Below are 21,511 nucleotides of genomic sequence, written 5' to 3'. Positions count from 1 at the left end.
ACGAATTAAGCACTTAACCCGAGGTACCACTGTACATGGATTTTACACAAAACAAGGTCTGAGTTAAGAAGAGCATGGTCTCCCATATTTGGTGCTCTGGGTTTGTGTTGCCCCATCAAACTTAATGCTACAATCCTGAACTGATCCACCTTTCCATCTTATGAGCAGCTTCATTCCAAATGAGAGAGAAACCCATCTCTGCTTAACCAAACTTTCACTCTAACTACCATCATCCTTGACCATTTGCCATGCTAGCTGAGGCTGATGGGAGCTGGAGTCCAAGAACCATGAGGACCACAGGTTCCCTAACCCCTGTCATATCGCTGCAGCAAGAAATACCCCCTCCGCCTTTCCTAACCCTATACACGAGTACACAGGGAGAGCATGCTAAAACAAAAGTGGCTTTCTGTTTGGTTTTTTATTGAACAGGAAGGAGTTCCTCGGGCTGTGATGCCAATGTTTTTGGGATGGGGGTGGGGAGAAGGGACACAATGTCACAAGAAGGAGCTGATTTGGTCAAGCAGTCCAGGGTTCTGCCCACTGAGAAAGCGAAGCTCCTTGCGGCCTTCATCTGTGCTGGCTGGTGCGGCAGTGTGAAGAGAGTTTGATTTCAAAGGCAAAAGAAGAAGGGGAGGGGGATGGAGAGAGTTTATGTCAGAATGGTTGCAGCTTGTTATGTAAACACAACCAAGAAAGCAGGACATGCAGAAGCTAAACCTCCAGTTCTGTTGCCTCATCTCCTCCCCCCCCCCCATTATCTAGTTAGAACAATCTTTTTCCCCCCCAGCCTGCGGGAAACATTCCCTTCACGGCCTAGGACCCTCGTACCTACGGGACCGCCTCTCCCAGTATGCCCCACGGAGACCCTCAAGGTCCATAAATAGCAACACCATAGTGGTCCCGGGCCCTAAGGAAGTTAGATTAGCCTCAACCAGAGCCAGGGCCTTTTCAACACTGGCTCCGGCCTGGTGGAACGCTCTGCCTCATGAAACCAGGGCCCTGCAGGATCTGATTTCTTTCTGCAGGGCCTGTAAGACAGAGTTGTTCCGCCTGGCCTTTGGCTTGGAATCAATTTGATTCCCTCCCCCTCTTTCTTTTTTCTTTTCCTTTCTCCTCCTGCGATGAGGCTACATTTTAATATTTTAATGTTTCAATATTTTAATGTTTCAATATTTTAATGTTGTATTTTAATTTTGTTTTTACGTTGTATTCATTCAACTTATTTTTATTATTGCTTGTTAGCCGCCCTTGGCTGGGGAGGGCAGGGTAGAAATAAAAAAATATTATTATTATTATTCTCTGCAACCTTTTGGGATCCGCATGCTGGTGGCAGGTTGGGCCAGAGGCAAAGGTGGGCAGAACAAGGAATGTAAATTGCACCTCTGCCAAAAAAATCCAGGATAGTTCCCATACAACTTGCTCTCTATCCTCCCATACTTCACTCAGCTCTCCCTTCTGTGACCCACCTTTTTCATGCTGAAGCCACTTGCGCTCCAGGTAATACTGGTAGCAGCTCTCAAACTCCCGGTCATTGTAGTTGAGAACATGGATGGGGATGAAGGGGTCCAGGACATCAAAACCCTCCTGGGGTGGGGCAGAAGAGGAAGAGCAAATGGTTAATCATATGAGATCTGACAGTTCTGTTTCCCTCCGCTTATCCAAGAGTCTTGGGGGCATGGCGGGTGTCAGGACTGGTCGTTGTCCTCTTCAGATCACCACACAAACGCTTCTTGTTCTTTTATAACTTTTTATTGTGTATTAGCAAAACAATCTTATAAACAGTTCTTAACTATTATTCCTCAGAGTCACTTATTTCAGATACCTTCTGAGCTCTGCTTCTCCGTGACCAGCCACCCTCAAAATGGCAAAGGCGCCCTTCCCTTTGCTTTCCTGCTCCTTTTTCTAACCTCCTGGCTAGAGCTGGCTTGTATCGCCCCTCCTCCAAATCTGAGCTAGAACTCAACCCTTGCCTTTCCTGTGAACCGCAGGTCCCTCCCTGTTGTTCCTCTTGCTCCCTTCTATTAGATTCACTGCTCTCCTTCCCCCCTTGGAGAATGCTTTCTCCCTCTGAGAAACTGAAAACTTCTAACTCTTCCCTGACAGCGGGGTGGTGAGTTTGGGGAGAATCCCTTCAAATCAAAATGAGGCAGATTACAGAATTGCATAGCAATAAAATATCCTAAGCATAGGGTGGGGTGGAGGGACATGTGGGCCTCTGGATGCTGCTGGACTTCAGCTCCCATCATCCCTGACCATTGGCTATACTGGCAGTGGCTCATGGGAGGTAAAGTCCAACAGCACCTGGAGGGCCCCACAGGCTCTTCATCCTTGTTCTAGACACTGTACGGAATATAAAAAGCACTACAGCTTCTGCTTTGAAGCTGTAGATCAGGGATAAGGATTAACCCGTGCCCCTCCAGGTGTGGCTGGACTCCATCTCCCATCAGCCCCCACCAGCACGGCCAACTCAGTACTGGCAGCATCCCAGGGCCAGACTCACCTTTCCTAGCAATTCTAGGGGCCTGTAAGCTTTGCGGGGTTGGAATAGAGCACCTGTCTGGCTGAGGGTTGTCACGATGGCTCCACCAGTCTTTATAAAAAAGAAACCACACAAAGAGGGGAAAAAAGCACATCAGAAAAGGCAATCCTGTTCTCCTCTGGTGAGGGGAGAGACTTTCTGTTAGCCATCAAGCAATGGCTTTCCCCACCTCCCTTGCCCCACCATCCAGCCCGAGGAGCCTTCATAAGGGAGCTGTTTGCAGAGGAAGAACTGTGAGGGGAGAGAGACTCTGTTTGCCCCACAGAGGAACTTATGGTCTTCAAATAAAAACATCCTGAAGGTCCCAGGCCACAGAGAGGTTAGGCTGGCCTCAACTAGAGCCAGGGCTTTTTCGGCTGCCGCTCCAACCTGGTGGAACGCTCTGTCACAAGAGACAAGGGCCCTGCAGGACTTGACATCTTTCTGCAGGGCCTGCAAGACAGAGCTGTTCCACCAGGCCTTTGGTCAGGATGCAGCCTGACTCCCTCCTTTGGCAATCTTTACAAAACTTTAGTTTATGGTTGCCATCAATTTTGATTTTAATTAATTTTTATAATGTTTTTATAATGTTGCACTGTTTTAGTGTTGTTAGCCGCCCTGAACCCGGGTTCGGCTGGGGAGGGCGGGATATAAATAAAAATTATTATTATTATTATTATTATTATTATTATTATTATTATTATTATCATGAGCTGGTTGGTTTCACCTGTGCTGCTCCACCTCCAGCCCGAGAAGCCTTCAGAACAGAGTTACAGGCATTGTTTGCATGGGTCTTTTAATGAACTAAATAGAGTGGAAGATTTCGAGTCATGGGGAGAGTGTATGAATACAACAGTGCTTAGGGTTTTTTTTTGGCTGCTAGTTTATTAATGCTGTTAATCTCGTTTTACACATTATAATAAATGCATAGCTGTCAACTTTTCCCTTCTTGCGAGGAATCCTATTCGGAATAAGGGAATGTCCCTTTAAAAAAGGGGAAAGTTGACAGTTATGTATAAATGCTGCAGTACTTGGTGAACCCTATATGATTTTTGTTGCCGTTTTGCTGTTTAGCTTGTTTTTTCAGTTGTTAATAGTGTTTTTAATAGGTTATAATTGTTCTACCAATGATCTGTTAATTATTCTGTATGATTTATGTTGTGTTTGTGATTGTTGTTGCTATTCATTGTTTGTAAGCTTCTTTGCGATTCATGTGAACGAAAAGTTGCATAGAAATGTGATAAGAGATCAGTCAAACCAACCACCTACCCATGCAAAGTATTCCTTCTGGGAAAGTTTTCTTTATCCATCAGTGGCTGCATGGAGGCAAGGATCCCACTGTGGGTTACTCAGCTTGGTGACAGAAGCAGGGTTGGAGATGTGGAACGTGTGTGACCCTCAAGATCAGGGACGGGGAACCTGTGGCCCTCCAGATGCTGCTGGACTACAGCTCCCATCATCCCTGACCGCTGGCTGTGCTGCCTGGGGCTGATGGGAACTGTAGTTCAAGAATCTTGTTGAGATGCAACTCCCATATACGTGGTCATTGGCCATACATATCCAACTTACGTTGGATGGATTTCCTCTAAGCACTAGTGACACAGTATTCAATGCCAATAAACCAGCCCCAAGCGTTCACACAGAGCTGCTCGTCAACTGGAATTGTCCCTGTGACAACAAAATGACTCATATGTGGATATGTGGTAGGCAAGCAATGGGCAAGAGGCAGTGCTCTGTATCTCCAGACATCTGCCTGGCCCCAGTGACCACTACCCCACTTCCATAACCAGCTCCTAACCCGGGGACAAACAACGGCACAAATCTGGCAGGTGAGCTGGAGGTTCCCCATGCCTGGCTTAAGCAAACCATGGTTTACCATTACATGCAAACCACAGCCCTGCCTATGTAGCTTGGCTGGCCTGGGAGCATCTCCCAAACAGCTTTATCAAGTCACTGGATTTCTACTGGGAAAAGAAAGGAGATCCAGCCTCCTCCTCACCCAGTCATTAGTCACCATCTTCTTCAGGTTGTGGACCAGCGTCAGCTCCTCTGGGGAGACCTAAGGGCAAAACAGAGAATTGGGCAGAAAACCCAATAGTATCTTTCAGCTTTCTCCTTCCCCCCATGTTTTAGGAGACTGGCTATGAGGCAGCCTCCCCCACCCCTGTCGCTCCTGCGCAGCTTAGATGCCATACATTGCTCTTGTCTTGCTTCTTCAGCGTTGTGCTTCCCCAAAGGGCGTTGACCCCATCCACCGCCACTAGCAGCCTGAAGGACCCTTCCGGGCATTGCTGCTTCAGCTCTTTGAAGACCACCCCTACTACGTCGCTGGAGTTTTTCACCCGAGTTAAACCCTAAAGAGTGGGGAGGGAGAGAAAGAGATGTGAGATCCTGGGGGTTGCAGCCCCGTCCTGTTCATTTATTTCACTTTTTCCCTCTTCCAGGGAGCTCAGTGTGGCATACATGGTTCTCCCCCTCCTCATTTAATCTCCACAACAACCCTGTGAATTGAGTTAAGCTGAGAGGCAGCCCATCATGACGACAACAACAACAACAACAACATCATTTATACAACAACAACATTTATAAACAACAACAACAACAACATCATTTATAGCCCACCCATCTGGCAGGGTTTCCCCAGTCACTCTGGGCGGCTTCCAACAAAAGATTAAAAATACATGAAAACAGTCATTAAAAACTTCCCTAAACAGGGCTTCCTTCGGATCTCTTCTAAACATCAGATATTTGTTAATTTCCTTGACATCTGATGGGAGGGCGTTCCACAGGGTGGGCGCCACTACCGAGAAGGCCCTCTGCCTGCTTCCCTGTAACTTGGCTTCTTGCAGTGACTTCTGACTGAGTTTTTGAACCTTGATCTCCCAGGCCCTAGTCGGACACTCTATACCACACTGCCTAGCAGCTGTGATTGCCATACCCACCCGCCCCCAGTTCTCCCCCCTCTGCAGCTTCCTTGCTCACAGACAACGGACTAGATTGGGTGTGAGACAGGAACCTCTCTCAGCCTGAGGGCTGCATCCCCTTCTGGGGACAGGTGGGTGGAGTCAGAGGCAAAAGTGGGTGGAGCCAGGAATGTTCATTTTGCACAGTAGGTTCGTTTCCTCACACATCCCTCCCTATCCTCCATTGGGGCATTGGGGAACCTCAAGGATGCATTCTAGGCAGGCAAAAGCGCTTGAGGAGGGGGCAAAGCCTGGAGGGGTGTGGCCTGGAGAGAGCAGGTGTGGCCAGATGCAGAGGCCTGGAAGGCCCTCATTCGGCTCCTGGGGGTCGGAGGTTTCCCCACCCTTGTTATTAGACCATGCTTCCTCCCCACATCCTAGCCCCACTGTCCAACTCCCCAGCGATCTAGGGCGGAGCGTCCATTTCCTCACCTGCTCCACCACTTCTATTAGGGGCCGGCCTTCCTCGGTGCTGTCTCGTTTGCCCCACATATACTTCTGCTGCGTTTTGATCTGCAGTGCGCAAAGGTGACATAGGTTAAGAAGGGAATGTCACTCCCACGAGAGGCAGCGACAGTAGCCGCTAAATTGGATGGCTTTAAAAAAGGATTAGACAAATTCACAGAGGATAGTCTGTAACAACAATAATAATAATTTATTATTTATACCCCGCTCATCTGGCTGGGTTTCCCCAGCCACTCTGGGTGGCTTCCAGCAAAATATTAAAATACAATAATTCATCAAATATTAAAAACTTCCCTAAACAGGGCTGCCTTCAGATGTCTTCTAAAAGTCAGATAGTTGTTTATTTCCTTGACATCTGATGGGAGGGCGTTCCACAGGGCGGGTGCCATTACTGAGAAGGTCCTCTGTCTGGTTCCCTGTTACTTTGCTTCTCACAGTGAGGGAACTGCCAGAAGGCCCTTGATTGCCAGAAGGCCCTTAATGCTGGGGCCGTTAATAATAGTACAGTGGTGCCTCGCAAGACGAAAATAATCCGTTCTGCGAGTCTCTTCGTCTAGCGGTTTTTTCGTCTTGCGAAGCATCCCTATTAGCGGATTAGCGGCTTAGAAAAAGGGGGGGGGGGAGGGAAAAAACTCGCAAGACTCACAAGACGTTTTCGTCTTACGAAGCAAGCCCATAGGGAAATTCATCTTGCGAAGCGCCTCGAAAAACAGAAAACCCTTTCGTCTAGCGGGTTTTTCGTCTTGCGAGGCATTCATCTTGCGGGGCACCACTGTAATAATAATAATACACCTAAAGTGTCAAAAGCCAGGATAAAGAGGTGTTCTGAGCGTTCATGGGACGCTATACAATGAAGGTGCCATTGTATAATAAGGCTCTCAATGACTGCTAGTCCTGATGGCTATGTTCCACTTGCAGTGCTGAGGCAGCGCTGTGCCTCTGAATACCAGCTGCTGGGAACCCCAAGTGGAGAGAGCTGCTGTTGCAATGGGTTCCTACCTGCAGACTTCCCACTGGGGCTTCTGGTTATCTGCTGTGAGAACAGGATGCTGGACTGGGTGGGCCTTTAGTCAGATCCAGCAGGCTCTTCTTATTTTCTTTTAAGATTAGACAAATTCATGGAGGATAAGGCTATCGTGGCTACAAGCCAATAAACCTTAACATTTCCTGGGGTTACCCTGAGATTCCGCTTGCTCAGATTAAAGAGCTGCCTTTGCAAGCCGCGGTCGTCTGGTTCAAGATTCTCACTCGGATTGTCTTCACTGCCATGACAAATAGTGAAACTTGATAGGCTACGTACAGTGGTACCTCGGGTTACTGCCATGACAAATAGTGAAACTTGATAGGCTACGTACAGTGGTACCTCGGGTTACAAACGCTTTGGGTTACAAACGCTTTGGGTTACAAACTCTGCTAACCCAAGCAGTACCTCGGGTTGCGAACTTTGCCCCAGGGTGAGAACAGAAATTGCGCACCAACGGCACGGCGGCAGCAGGAGGCCCCATTAGTGAAAGCGCGCCTCAGGTTAAGAACGGTTTCGGGTTAAGAACGGACCTCCGGAACGAATTAAGTTCATAACCCGCGGTACCACTGTACTCATATTTGCCAGATAACAAGGAAAGGACTATATCCTGTTTGGACACCCACTATATTGTGACACAAGAGAACAACTTTTTTTTCTAGGACAGGCATGCAAGTGGGCAGGATCCTGACTCCTGCCCAGCACATGCAGACAGAGGCTTTTGCGTGTGGGTAAGAAAGAGATTTTTTATTCAGCCAAGGAATGGTACAGGCTTGGCTGCAGACACAGATTGCAGGAGCCACAATACAGGAGCTCAGGAGTTTATCAAGACATTCAGAACTGGACAGAAGCAACAACCTAGCCAACCCCTTAGTACGCCCCTGCCGACCGCACCAGCCATCATTGCCACTGACCTCTTTCAATAGGCGCTCGTTGGTGATTTTGAAGTTCTTCAGCCAAGTCGTGGCTTCCAGAGGCTGGTCAAGGCGGTCCTTGTTGTAGGAAGAGGGCAGCAATTCTTTGCAATTCTTTACCCAGAGGTGAGCTGTAGCGTGAAGAGGAAGAGGCAGGGCCATGGGCAGCAAGCTTGTGCTATGCTCATTTTACAGTCCGAACAACAGCATTGGTTTCACAGCTTCAGCCAGGAACCTTAAGGCAGGGATGGGGGAACCTGGTGGCCCCTTCAGGGGCAACACTGGACTACAACTCCCATCACCCTTTTTCACTGGCCATGTTGGTTGGGGCTGATGGGAGATGGAGACCAACAACAGTGTGATGGCCAGAGGCTCCTTATTCCTGTTTTATTTTATTTCATTTAGACATAAGAAATATAATAGTTACGTAAAATGAGAGTCAGAATAAAACAGCAGTACATGCTCAAATAAATGCCTCTGAATATATCGACAAAGTTGAGTCAAAGTATATACATCATAATTTTTACATATGTGAAATGAACTATAATAATAATAATAATGTATATATTTAGATTGTTGATCATTATTTTCCTTCAATGACCATTTATTTTATGGGGCTTTATAGGGAGAAAAGGGAAAATTAAAATATGCTTCATTCATGCCAAATTGTGCTATAAACCATGGGTACTGTTCTGCCACATGCCTCATTATTGATATAATTAATAAAGTTACACCAAACTGCATGAAAATTGTCGGGTTTCTTTTAATTTTTCTGCCCACAATGCTGTTTGCCAAATTGCACCATATACCATTGATCCATGGTAAATAATTGCAATGGTTTCCATGTCCTGGGAATGGTGGTTCTTGCAGCGGCTAACAGATGAGTTATGACTGAACCCTATTTTTATACCACTGTAGCTGCATCTAATAAATGCTCCTGATGGGTTGAGATATGTGTGTTAGAACAGGGGTCGAAAGGCAAGAAGTCTCTCCCAGCCCTTACCGGAGACGCCGGGGATTGAACCTGCGACCTTCTGTGTGCAAAGCAGATGCTCTGCCCCTGAGCTATGGCGCTCCCCGTCAAGATAAAGTAACAGTGCAGTCCTCATGGTTCTGGGTGAAGGGCTGATTTAACAAGGAAGCTGCATTCTGCCACTGGGTCCATCTAGCACAGCATTACCTACACTGGCTGGCAGCAGCTCTCCAGGGTTCCAGGCAGGGGACACTCCGAACCCCACCTGGGACATTCAGCGTGCAAAGCAGTTGTTTCCCCACTGAGCAGAAGCTCTTGCCCTTACAATCTGAACCAAAAACCCCCTTTTCAAAATATTTATACGCTGCCATTTGTGCCTCACAGCAGGCCTTCTCTGGCAACCGGTGACAAAAGGACAACGTTAAGAACACTCATTAGAAAAGCGTGGGGTTGGAATTGAGGCAGCGGGGATGGAGAGAGGCACTGGGGAACACAGAAATGCTAAGTGTGGTGCAGCTTCAGCGATGCTTGTTAGAGACTCTGGCTGTAGGCCAGGATACAGACCGGCAGGCAGAAAAAAGAAGACCCCTCGCTCCTTACCATCTGGAATGTGCAGGATGAGCCAGTCCTGTCTCGCACAGTAATGGATGGCGTGGCAGAGGGCCATGGTCTTCCCCGTGGTCTTTTCGCCGTCTTCAAATAAAAGCTGCTAAGGAGAACAGGTGTATCCACGCACCCACCCTAATACCCGCCACTGCTTCATGACTCAAGTAAGAATTAAGGGTTGCCCTATTGGGCAATGAATGAGCGAAGGTACAAACAGCAACACAAACACAAGTCGAGAAGGAATTTTACCTTTAAAAACAACAACAGGGTGGGATATCACAGGCCCAAGGGTCAAATGTGGCCCTCCAGGTATTTCTGTCTGGCCTGTGGGATTCTCCTCAGACCACACCCCCTCCACCTAGGCCACGCCCCTCACAAGCCCCGCTTCCCACTGTCCTTGAGTGTTTTTGCCTGGCAAAATGTCTGCGAATTCTGATCACACTTCTTTGCTTTGCCTGAACAGAAGACAAAGGGGTTTGAGAGGGTACATAGAAAGCAGGCTACAGCACAAAGGTAAAATTTACATTTGTTGCTCTGCCCACCACAAGCATGCGGCTCCTGGAAGGTTGTCCAGGCAGGAATGCGGCCCCTGGGATGAAAAGCTTCATGCTCCTAATTTTTAGGGAAGTTTCTAGTCCTCATGAATGAAGGTGGAGACTGGGTAAATGTGCAAAGGAGACACAAAGCTAGGGAGATTGGGGTCCAAATCCTTGGCTGCGCCTTTCCCAAAATGCCTAGGTTTCCCCATTGCCAACCAAGGCTGCTTGAGCCTCTTTTCACTGACGGTCTTCTCATCCTTGTTTTCTCTTGCTTAAATGAATTGATCAGCTCACACTGTACCATTTCATGAGGGCAAGAACTTGCCTGTTACCAGAACGCCTAACTGCAGGGTGGTCTCAGGAGAACAAATGCTGCCCTTGTTCATAGGATACAGATGACATATCGAATGGCTGGATGAGCAAAGTTGGTTCGTTTTAAGCAGCTGAGGAGTTCAAGAGCGGGTTCCCTCACCATGAAACAGGCCTCGCCAAAGGTTTTAATCTGTTGTGAACAAAACAACAACAATAATGAAGCAGTGAGATGTCTCACTGTGTTTTTATATTTTGTTGGAAGCTGCCCAGAGTGGCTGGGGCAACAGGTGGGGTACAAGTAAGAAAATTATTATTATTATTGCTGAGACAGAGAAGAGCTACGTACAGCTGCATTCAAGGCAGAGAAAGAGGACTTTAATTCAGACTGGGACCCAATATTTTTGTCCCATCCCGCTGCTCTCCCCTCTACCTTTAGGCCTGCAAGGAAGACACATCACCTGTAACCTGAAGCGTGCTGGGAGTCCGTGAGGAAACACCTTCTTCACCTCCTGGAGGGGGAGCGTGTAATATTGTCCCATGTGCTCTTCCGCGTGATTGGCCTGCAGTATTGGGAGGGTGGGGGGAAGCACACACAATGCATCAAACAACCAAGTGCGACTGTAGCTCCGTGGGTACAGCACCTGCTTTGCATGCCGAAGGTGCCAGGTTCAATCCAAGGCATCTTCTGGGAGGGATGGGAAAGATTCCCTCCTGCGTGAATTTTTGGGACAGCTGCTGCCAGGCAAGGTAGACGATTATGATTATCCCTCAGTAGAAGCCAGCTAGAAGCCATGGTTTTCCCAGTAGTGATGTATGGAAGTGAGAGCTGGACCATAAAGAAGGCTGATCGCCAAAGAATTGATGCTTTTGAATTATGGTGCTGGAGGAGACTCTTGAGAGTCCCATGGACTGCAAGAAGATCAAACCTCTCCATTCTGAAGGAAATCAGCCCTGAGTGCTCAATGGAAGGGCAGATGCTGAAGCTGAGGCTCTGATACTTTGGCCACCTCATGAGAAGAGAAGACTCCCTGGAAAAGACCCTGATGTTGGGAAAGATGGAGGGCACAAGGAGAAGGGGACGACAGAGGACGAGATGGTTGGACAGTGTTCTTGAAGCTACCAACATGAGTTTGATCAAACTGCGGGAGGCAGTGGAAGACAGGAGTGCCTGGCGTGCTCTGGTCCATGGGGTCACAAAGAGTCGGACACAACTAAATGACTAAACAACAACAAGGCAGCTCCCTATGTTCCCATGACCTTGCTCTTTCTCTGGCCCACTTTGGAGGGTGACAGAAGCTCCCAGGTGCAATCACCAGCTTCTCCCCTGCCTGAAACCCTAGAAAGCCCTTGCCAGTCACTGTGTAGACCAGGGGTCAGCAACCTTTTTCAGCCATGGGCCGGCGCACTGTCCCTCAGACCTTGTGGGGGGCCGGACTGTATTTTTTTTTTGGGGGGGGGAAAGAATTCCTATGCCCCATAAATAACCCAGAGATGCATTTTAAATAAAAGCACACATTCTACTCATGTAAAAACACACTGATTCCTGGAACATCTGCAGGCCGGATTGAGAAGGTGATTGAGCCGGATCCGGGCCCCGGACTTTAGGTTGCCTACCCCTGGTGTAGACAATCTTGAGCTAGAGGGTGTAAGGCAGGGGGCAGCAAACTTTTTCAGCAGGGGGCCGGTCCACTGTCCCTCAGATCTTGGGGGGGGGGGGGGCTGGACTATAATTTTTTGGGGGAAATGAACAAATTCCTATGCTCCACATATAACCCAGAGATGCATTTTAAATAAAAGCACACATTCTACTCATGTAAAAACACGCTGATTCCTGGAACATCTGCAGGCCGGATTGAGAAGGTGATTGGGCCGGATCTGGGCCCTGGGCCTTAGGTTGCCTACCCCTGGTGTAGACAATCTTGAGCTAGAGGGTCTAAGGCAGGGGTCAGCAAACTTTTTCAACAGGGGGCTGGTCCACTGTCCCTCAGATCTTGGAATGAATTCCTATGCCCCACATATAACCCAGAGATGCATTTTAAATAAAAGGACACATTCTACTGATGTAAAAACACGCTGATTCCTGGAGTGTCTGCGGGCCAGATTTAGAAGGCGATTGGGCCGGATCCGGCCCCCAGGCCTTCATTTGCCTACCCATGGTCTAAGGCTCCAAGATGGTCTGACGGCAGCTTCCTGTGGAAGTGACCGGGGGTTGGAATGTCAAGATTCCAACTCACGGGAACAACTTCTTTGCTGGATTTTGAATAGCAGGTGCTGCAAATAGGTGGGTGAGGAAACTTTTTCGGCACCAGGGCCAGATTTCTTTGTGTTTCACCTGGCCCATTTGCAGGGGTAGAGGAAAAAGCTTGGTCCCAGGCTTCAAAGATTCCAAAAAAAGCTGAGCCCCAAGTCAGAAAAGCTATGACCGCTTATATCTCATTTTGCAAACATTGTGAAATTTCTTTTTGCTTCTGCTCATAGTGGGGTGGTTCCACAGTTACTGTATAGAATCATAGAATCATAGAGTTGGAAGAGACCACAAAGGCCATCGAGTCCAACCCCCTGCCAAGCAGGAAACACCATCAGAGCACTCCTGACATATGGTTGCAGTGCGGTACAGTATAAATAGCTAAATGGAGCCTCCATGGGCAGTGTACCCCCAAAACCAGATGCTGGGATTGAACAAGAGAAAAGGGCTGTTGCCTTTCGAGGTCTGCTACTGGGATTCCCAGAAGCCATTAAGGATGGGGAACCCCAAGTCCAGGGGCCCTCTAAGACTCTCAAAACGCTCCGGGCACACCTCTCATCAGCCCTGTTTGTATCCGTCTTTGGTGTTCTTGCCTGGCTGGAATGTGTCCTTATACCCTGGCCATGCCTCTTCCATGCTTGGCTAGAGGAGTGTGTGTCTCTCTCTGTGTGTAGAAACCAGCCCACTGTACAACAGTAATAAAATAAAATAAATAAATCACACCCATTGCTCCGCCCAATTTTGCCTCTGGCCCCACCTACCATTGGAATGTGGCCCCCAGAAAGTTGCCCAGTAGGGAATATGGCCTCTGGGCTGGAACAAAAAGGGCTCCCCCATCCCCGTTTTAAATGAAAGCCTGAAGATTCTCCAAAGGTGAAATTCCACAGGGAATACCCCACATGCAAAACACCACGCCAAAGCAGAATTCCCCGAGTTCGGGTGCTGAACTGGGAATGCAGGTGGGTGGTGGGCGGGAAGCACGGCAGGAAGTGTTGGAGGAAGGTGACATTCTTGAGTCTGCTTTCAGCTTCTGGTGCCTGAGCCCAGATTGTGTATGTTGCCGTTGAACAAATAAGCCCAGAGGCCAGTTGCCTGGCAACAGCCACCCAGACTTGAGAGGGCAAAGGCAATCCCTTTGCCATCTGGGCATTTTCGGCACTGATGCTTGGCGGTGGGGTGGGGGGACTGTCACGTGACGGGGTCCGCCTGCCTGTTGCCGTTTCCATGGAGACCCCAGAAGAATCGGCAGTCAAAAGGCTCCCAGCGGGCACAGTAAAGCACCTCCGGAGGCCGATTTACCCAAACAATTTTTTGTGCCGCTGGCAGGGGGCGGGAAAGGAGAAACCAAGGCAGGTTTGAGCTTGTGAAAAAGGAAGGAGCCCCCACCAGCAGCCTCCTGAGTTATTTTACTTGAAATTTTTGTTTAAATGTTGATTGGTCTCTTTTTTTTTTGCTGTTGCTGCTGCAATGACACAAGCGATAGCCTCTTATGTTGGGCATTTGTCTGTTATTAGAACACACAGCCCACTGTTCCTTTTCATCTGCATTAAAAAACAAAACCCAACAGTACAGCTTAGCAGCTGCAATGCTAACACAGCTATGTCTGCTATCGAACGCTGATGATGATTAGCTTTCTTATGCACCCTTCGACACATGGCCCCAGGGAATAATAGAATAATAATAATAATAATAATAATAATAATAATAATAATAATAATAATAGCTTTTTTACCCACTCTTCACCTAAAAGTCACAGGGAAGAAGAGTAACAACAGCTTGCTTATGCACCCTTCCCAGGGTGGGTTACAGCAATGCAAAAATACTATCTTAAAAATCAGTTAAAACGATTTACATCAGAAAATTAGGGCATGTTAAATGTTAAATATGTACATATAAGTTGTCAAAGGCTAGGGTGAAGAGGTGCGACTTCAGCATATGAAGTGGTGTTTTGTATAGAGAGGTATCATATTTGTGCCCAACACTGATCAATCAGGTGGGGATTCTTAGCTGACATTCAAAGTTGCCTTATAAGAAGACTTGCAAAGCAGAATTAGATGCAGTCAATCGATCGGTTGACAATGATGGTTAACAAATGGGAATCCTTTAAATCCTAGGCAAACATTATTTCACAGCAAATGATACATGTCATAGTAATTAAAACTGGAGTTCATTATTATTGCAATAACAACATGCAGGGTGAGCTCTAGCACAGGAATGGAGAGTCTGCAGCCCTCAGGATGCCCTTTGACTCCAACTCCCATCAGTCCCATCCAGCATGGAGAATGGCTGGGAATGATGGGAGCTGTAGTCCAACAACATCTGGAAGTCCTGACAGGCTCCCCTTCCCTGCTCTAGAACAGACTTCCCCAACCTCGGCCCTCCAGATGTTTTTTTCAGAATACAGTTCCCAGCATCCCTGACCACTGGTCCTACTAGCTAGGGATCATGGGAGTTGTAGGCCAAAAACATCTGGAGGGCCGAGGTTCCGAAATCCCAAGAGTTTCAAGGCTGGGGAAGTGCCCAGCAGTGCCCCCAACATCACTGTCTTTCTCTATGAATATCTAATGAACATATATGAACATCTGCTTAGATCACCAGTGGCTCTCCATGAACTCAAGCAGAGAAGGGTCTTTCTCATTAGCCATTTAACCATCTCTGCCCAGCAACTGTGCTCCTCTTGGATGTAGCACTGCCATGGGCCCCAGGAATGTGCTTAACTTGCACTGGAATCTGGCCTTTTAGTGCTGCAGGCCCAGCCCTCTGGAATAACTGACCAAGCAAAATCAGACAGGTGTCTAATGTCATGATGCTTAGGCGTCTACTGAAGATATATTTTTATTCAAGGCGGCTTCCCTTAATGCATGGCCCAGTCACTTATGGAATTGATCACAAATTTGTAGATATGGATTTCCTGGGTTTTTAGAGTTTTAGTTGAATGATTTGGGGCTGTGAGTTTTATCCCACTTTCACCTTGTACTCCACTTAAATGGCCTCTGCCTATGATTTATAAATCTGTTAAATAAATAAAAGAATAATAGATTGACCAGAGATGCCAGGGACTGAACCTGGGACTTTCTCCAATCCAAAGAAGATGCTCTGTTGCCAGTCAGTGTAAATAACACTGAGCTAGAAAGACAAATGGTCTGATTTACTATAAGACAGCTTCCTTTGTCCTGAATTTACCAGAGTACAAAAGCATTTTACTAGTCTGCTAAAAGGCGAGTAGCCTGCATTTCTATGCTCACTGCAGAGGAGGGTCTTCAGTAAGCTAAAAAATAAAAGCATTCTATGAAGCGGGTGGGAAGAAAGATGCAAAGTTCTGTTGCTTCTCTGCCATCCCACTCACCTACCTGCATAGAATTCCTTGTCACCTGCAGCCACCAGGCAAGTTGTTAAACACAAGGCTGGGCTAGAAGCACAAAGCAACATACTGAGTCAGACCACTGGTCCATGTAGCTCAGCAATGTCTACACTGATTGGCAGTAGCTTTCCAAGGTTTCAGACAGGGGATAATTCCCAGGCCTGCCTGGAGATGCTGGGAATTGAACCTGGCACCTTCTGCATGCAAAGCAGATGCTCTACAACTGAGCTACAACCCTTCCCCAGGTTGTACTTGATCCTTCAAGCGGTATGGTCCTGCCTCTCTCACCAAGTTCACATGTATCACCAAGACCACCACCACTCTCATTCTGTCTGCAGCCACCTTAAGACAGCTGCTTAGAACTCTCATATTTCTACCACCTTCCTGACAACAACTCACCGGGTCATTCTCGCTGGTGCGGAAGATTGCTCTGGGCTTTTCTGGTGCAAAGTGGGGATCCTGGATAGCAGCAGTGCTTTGCCAGTTCCTGGGACTGGCTTGTAAAAAACAGTCATGTTCCAGCTAGGGAAAGAAAGAGCACCGTATATATGGCAAAACATTGTAGTCTCCTCCGGCAGAGGATGACAGCCTCCAAGAGAGTTGCTTCTTAATCTGAAGAGTATTTGAAGCCACTTTTGGTGTGGCGGGATCTGCTGGGCCTGTCTTTTATGTGTATGGATGTGTGCGGGTTTTTTAAGGTTCTGATTTATTTCTTGTTTAAGCATCTATCAGCTGACTGGTGGTGACAGCAAGCGGTGCACAGATTGGGTGCGCTCAGGAGTTCCTGACTGGAACTTTAGAATGCACTCCTGCTTCTTTCCTTTGAAGTTGGGTCACCTGATTTGAGGGGTTTAACAACCAGGCATGTCTGCCCACTGGCCAAAATGGTCTGGGGGTAGGACATCTCAACATTATATACAGATGGTATATAAATGGTATATAAATAAGATTAAGGAGGGCTTTTTCCTCATAGTCCCTCTTATTAAACTGAAGCTGGGACCTTTCCCATGGAGACCAGGAAACCCTGCAGGTGAACAATGTAGCTAAGGCATAAGGAATAGCAACCTCAGCTAAGAATCACCAAATACAAGCCAGGAAGTCATGTCACACATGGGAGGAGAAGTAGCCCTTGCCCAAGATCCACCGCCAGCAAATGCTGAGAGTCTGGACAGCTTTCCAAAGGCAACCCCCACACCTAAGAAGCCATAGGGTGAAACTGAGGCTGCCAAAGCCCATAAGGTGGAGCTGTTTCCACAGAATCTCCATTCTTCTATTAGCTATTTGAATTATGCAGAAACGCATTAGGTCAGGAAAGTGAGATTTCCTGTTTTTCCAGATGGGAGGAAAGAAAGGCTAAAAGAACTGCAGAAATTTGATTCAGTTCCAGCTAGATATATATCCCAGGAGCTACATTTGTGCTGCCCTCACAGAAGGGGATGTGTGGGTGGGCTCACCTTGTATCCCCGACAAACGAGTCTCCTCAGATTCCTCAGCATTATTGCCCCTGGCAATGAAAAACAGCAGAGCTTATTCGGAACAGAAAGCTGTTATGCATTTATTAAACTACTTGCATCTTAACTTTCTGAAAATTCAAGGTAGCTCTCTAAGAACATCCATTAAGAGCACATAATTGCCTTGCTGAAGTGGACCAAAGGCCTATTTTACTTTCCAACAGAAGGCAGGCAATGGCAAACCAATGTGGTGCCCTGACCACTGTCCATGCTGGCTGGGGCTGATGGGAGTTGTAGTATTTTAAAAGTCTGAATGTCAGCCTGCAATATTCTTTATTGTTCTACCTGGTGTTAGTTTAGTAACTATTCCACATCCTTTTAGGGCAGGGATGAGGAGTCTGTGGTCCTTCGGATCATGTTGGACTCCAGCTGCCATCAGTGCTAGCCAGCAGGGCCAAGGGTTAGAGATGATGGGAATGGAAGTCCAACAACAACTGGAGGGCCACAGGTTCCACATTCCTGTTTTAGAGAATACAAATTTTTGTCTTCCAGGCAAGAAAAAACAAATAGCAAGGTGAATGCATCCTAACCAAGAATTCTTGAGGTCATTGCAGAAACATAAAACTGAATAAATAAGGCATTCTCAGTAAAAATATGGAAATGGAAATCTTCGTATGCAATAATTTATTTCATAAAATTTATATACTGCTTGATTGTAAAAAAAAGAAAACCTTAAATCTTCTTAGGGGATAATTTCCATTGAACTTGTGTAGGACTGAATTGCTTGAGATGTTATTTCATTATTATTTTTTAAAGCTAGCAGCCATCACCACATCTCATGCAATGTGTTCCATTAGTTAATTATACGTCCCACAAGCTTCTTGGTGTAGATGGAGTTTTTAGTTTGTTAGTTAGTAGCCCACAAAGTGAGCAAGAAGTAAACCAAAGCATTTTTGGAGATACCCAAGTCATACTTGCAAGCAGACCCAATGAAATTAATCAACAGGCAAGTCCATTGGTTTAAATGGGTCTACTCTATGTGCAACTAACACAGGATATCAGAATTTGCTTCTCAGATAAGCCAAATTGTAATGGATAGCTTCAATACCAACCTTCCAATGAGCAGCAGAGTCTGAAAAAGCTTTCATTGACTCTATCTGTAAATGGAGGATATGGGTTATGATTGCTTTGGTATAGCTTTCTCTTCAGGACTCTTCCTGTGTTGGAAAACAACAACAAAAATAATTAGTTGGACACAAGGTCAGATTTCCCAAAAGTATATTTGACCATATGCAGCACACATATTCCCCAACCAATACAGGAAAACAATACAGGTTTGTCACTTTGAACAGGAATGGTATGAAGCTTAATTCCTCGCAGTTTGACTTTGTAAAGTGGGTTCATGCTTATGGACATTTTATCCTACAAATCAATTGGTTTTTGAGAAGCTACAGGTCTCGACTTTAATAATCCCAGCATTTAGTAGGGCAGCGGCACGTAATGCTTCCTGATGAAACTCAGAGGTTAGCCAAGTGATGGAGAATCTGTAGGTCTCCATGTTTGTTTGTTTATTAAATTTCATCCAAGGATGACAGGGTGGTTTACAATCTAGAAACAGGTAACCTCCCATCCATCTGGTCTAGGGAACCCACCCACTCTCCCCATCACAACAACCCCACGGAGGTAGGTTGGTCCACGAGAGAGCAACTAGCCTAAGGTCACCCACAGGGAGTCTCAAGGGCTTCTTTGTTTGGATGTGCATGAAGAAAGGAAGGAAATTATGTGCTAAGCAGGAGAAGAAGGAAAAAGCTTCTCAGGCCTGCTCCCTTGCCTCAGAGGACTTCAGTGGGAACTGTTGCCTGGCAACTGTTAACTGTCAGCAAGGGAAGACTTGCCCCCATCACAGGCCTATAGAGGACATATTGGGAGCATAGACGCTCAAGATGTTACAGAGCTTTCCATACTTTTCATGGTGGTGACACACTTTTTGGACATGCATCATTTCGTGACACAGTAATTAAGTTTTACTAGCAAACCGTAGGTTAAACTAACACATTTGCAGCCCTCGGTGGAGGGCGGGGAGCATTTGCACGACACACCTACACACTGCAGCCAACACACTAATGTGTCGCAACACAGTTTGGAAAGGTCTGTGTTAACTGTGGATGAGAGTCAGAGGTAAAACAAGTGTTCTGAGCCGTTGGTTGGCAGTTCTATCACAGACAGAAGGGTGTTCCTCATTGTAAAGCCTATGCATGAATACATGGTTCTTCTGAATGCCCTCCTTTCCAGAAAAAGGTGTAGTTCTTCTCTTGGAGGCAGCCATTTGAAGCTAGTCTGGTCTTTTATAGAGTGGCAATGCCATTGTTGAGTGTTTTCAGTTCACAGTCAATGGTGGCCATCTTCTGTGAGTCATTGACCTGCAACAGGTTGGTGGATAAGCCAGGACATATGGTCCTGATGTCCCACCTTGCTAGGTGCAAGAGGATTTGTTTATTTTCTTTTTTCCCTGGTGCAGAAGTTCAGTCTGCTTGTTGAATGATACTCTGAGCTCCAAGCACCCATTGAGGCAGGCAGACAGTGGCAGGTCAGCACTTTATTGACTGGTGGTTGCCCAGCTTAAGGAGGCAGTTGCTGACTAGTGGGTCACAATGATCTCTTGCACTGTCAAAGGCAACCTGTAGTGTTTGTATTTTACACCGATCAGGCTGAGCTTATAAATTGTAAGTGAGTTCTCCAGGGTGCAAGCCTGAGTAGTTTGTTTGGAGATCCTGGATTGCTCAGACAACAAGACCCCTCACTCGGCTTCGCTGATGTGGTCTTTTGGCACCAGCTTGGCTGCAGGAGTTTCAGGAATGCGGCATGTAAAACACCATTACCATCCAACCACAAACACCATCCAACCACCTTAGGGACTCCACTAGTTCCAGCCCAACTCACTTCTTCAGAGAACCCCTAATGGGCTCTGCTTCCTAGTAGGCAGAAGCCAGAGAGCAGCACCAAAAAGGAAGCGGAGGGGTAAATGCTACCTGAATGATGGTGGCAGCGTAAGACCACCAATCCATATCTATTCCCAGTATTAGACATTGGGTTGAATAAAACTAAGTTATACTCAGAAAAGGCCCATCAAAAATTAATGGACCTATGATAGCCATGTCCATTAATTTCAGCAGGTTTACTCAGATACAATACACTAACCCAATTTCGTTAAAATAAATTAAAAACATTTAAAAATGTCCAGTAGCACCTTAGAGATCAACTAAGTTTGTTCTGGGTATAAGCTTTCGTGTGCATGCACACTTCTTCAGATACAACACAAACGTGCATGCGCACAAAAGCTTATACCCAGAACAAACTTAGTTGGTATCTAAGGTGCTACTGGACATTTTAAAAATTTTTTCCACTGCATCAGACCAACATGGCTACCTACCTAAACCAGTTTTGGTTGTTATATTATTGTATGTTGTGAAATGAATGAGACTCAGTGTGATGGAGTAGTTGAAGTGCTGGACTAGGACCTAGACGACCAGTTAAAATCCCCTCCTCCTCAGCTCAGTCTTAAAGCTCCCTGAGTGACCTTGGGCCAGTCATTGCCTCCCAGCCTTACCTACCTCACAGGTTTGTTATGGGGATGAAGTGTGAAGAGGAACTATAAACACTACCTTGAGCTCTTTTGAGGAAAAGGTGGTATATAAATGCAACAATTAAATAACAGCAAAATAACACTCCGTTTTGGAACCCTCCCTGGGCTATGAAGCGGGATAACAGCCTTGTAAATAAACGTGAAGAGAAGCGACTCCGGATTAGAGAAATTGGAAAAAATTAAGGAAACCGGGGATGGGGAGAGAAACCGATCTCCCCAGAAGAGTACGCAGCTGGCAACTTTATCCCCACAGACGAGAGAACCTCAGAAATGAACCCACCTCACCTCAACACGTTATAGACTTTTTCCCTCCACGGGCGCCGCCATGTTTATATATCTCTCACCGCACATATACGCCTGCGCGAAGGCTCGAGACTCAGCTCCCTAACGTACGAGTGCCCTGAAGGGACATACTTCCTCCAGAAAGCGGGCCGACTAAACCCGCGCGCGTATTGGCAGTCCGGCGTGCCGTTGTGATTGGCAAGCCCGGGGCGGGGAAA

The 21,511-nt window shown here is 46.9% G+C and overlaps 1 protein-coding gene across 4 annotated transcripts; it reads right to left on the bottom strand.

The window, feature by feature from the left end:
- Positions 1 to 399: 399 nt before the first annotated feature.
- DAP3 (death associated protein 3) lies at positions 400 to 21,431 on the bottom strand. 4 transcript variants are annotated; one of them, XM_079958270.1, is made up of 15 exons: positions 21,297 to 21,423; positions 18,557 to 18,585; positions 18,481 to 18,523; positions 17,372 to 17,421; positions 16,317 to 16,439; positions 10,770 to 10,871; positions 10,393 to 10,501; positions 9,455 to 9,547; positions 7,882 to 8,012; positions 5,914 to 5,994; positions 4,714 to 4,872; positions 4,518 to 4,577; positions 2,501 to 2,590; positions 1,467 to 1,584; positions 400 to 580 (listed from the first exon to the last, which is right to left on the bottom strand). In XM_079958270.1, the coding sequence occupies exons 4-15, from the start codon at positions 17,411 to 17,413 to the stop codon at positions 495 to 497; spliced, it is 1,194 nt and encodes a 397-aa protein (XP_079814396.1). In that variant the 5' UTR covers positions 17,414 to 17,421; positions 18,481 to 18,523; positions 18,557 to 18,585; positions 21,297 to 21,423; the 3' UTR covers positions 400 to 494. The 4 variants fall into 4 exon arrangements, with proteins under 4 accessions (XP_079814396.1, XP_079814397.1, XP_079814394.1 ...); XM_079958271.1 differs by having other exon boundaries at positions 21,292 to 21,409; XM_079958268.1 differs by having other exon boundaries at positions 18,481 to 18,585; positions 21,297 to 21,431.
- Positions 21,432 to 21,511: the final 80 nt, after the last annotated feature.

This window comes from Podarcis cretensis (genome assembly GCF_951804945.1).
Source record: "Podarcis cretensis genome assembly, chromosome: 16".
NCBI lineage: Eukaryota > Metazoa > Chordata > Lepidosauria > Squamata > Lacertidae > Podarcis > Podarcis cretensis.
This window is presented reverse-complemented; position numbering and strand designations above follow the sequence as displayed.

Excerpts from the sequence above, each read along its gene's own strand:
- DAP3 (XM_079958268.1), bottom strand. The coding sequence starts at position 17,413 with ATGCTGAGGAATCTGAGGAGACTCGTTTGTCGGGGATACAAG. Across the intron at positions 9,548-10,392 it reads AGCCATTCGATATGTCATCT|ACGGCGAAAAGACCACGGGG; the intron begins GTATCCTATGAA and ends TTTTATTTGAAG. Across the intron at positions 4,873-5,913 it reads TAATAGAAGTGGTGGAGCAG|GGTTTAACTCGGGTGAAAAA; the intron begins GTGAGGAAATGG and ends CCCACTCTTTAG.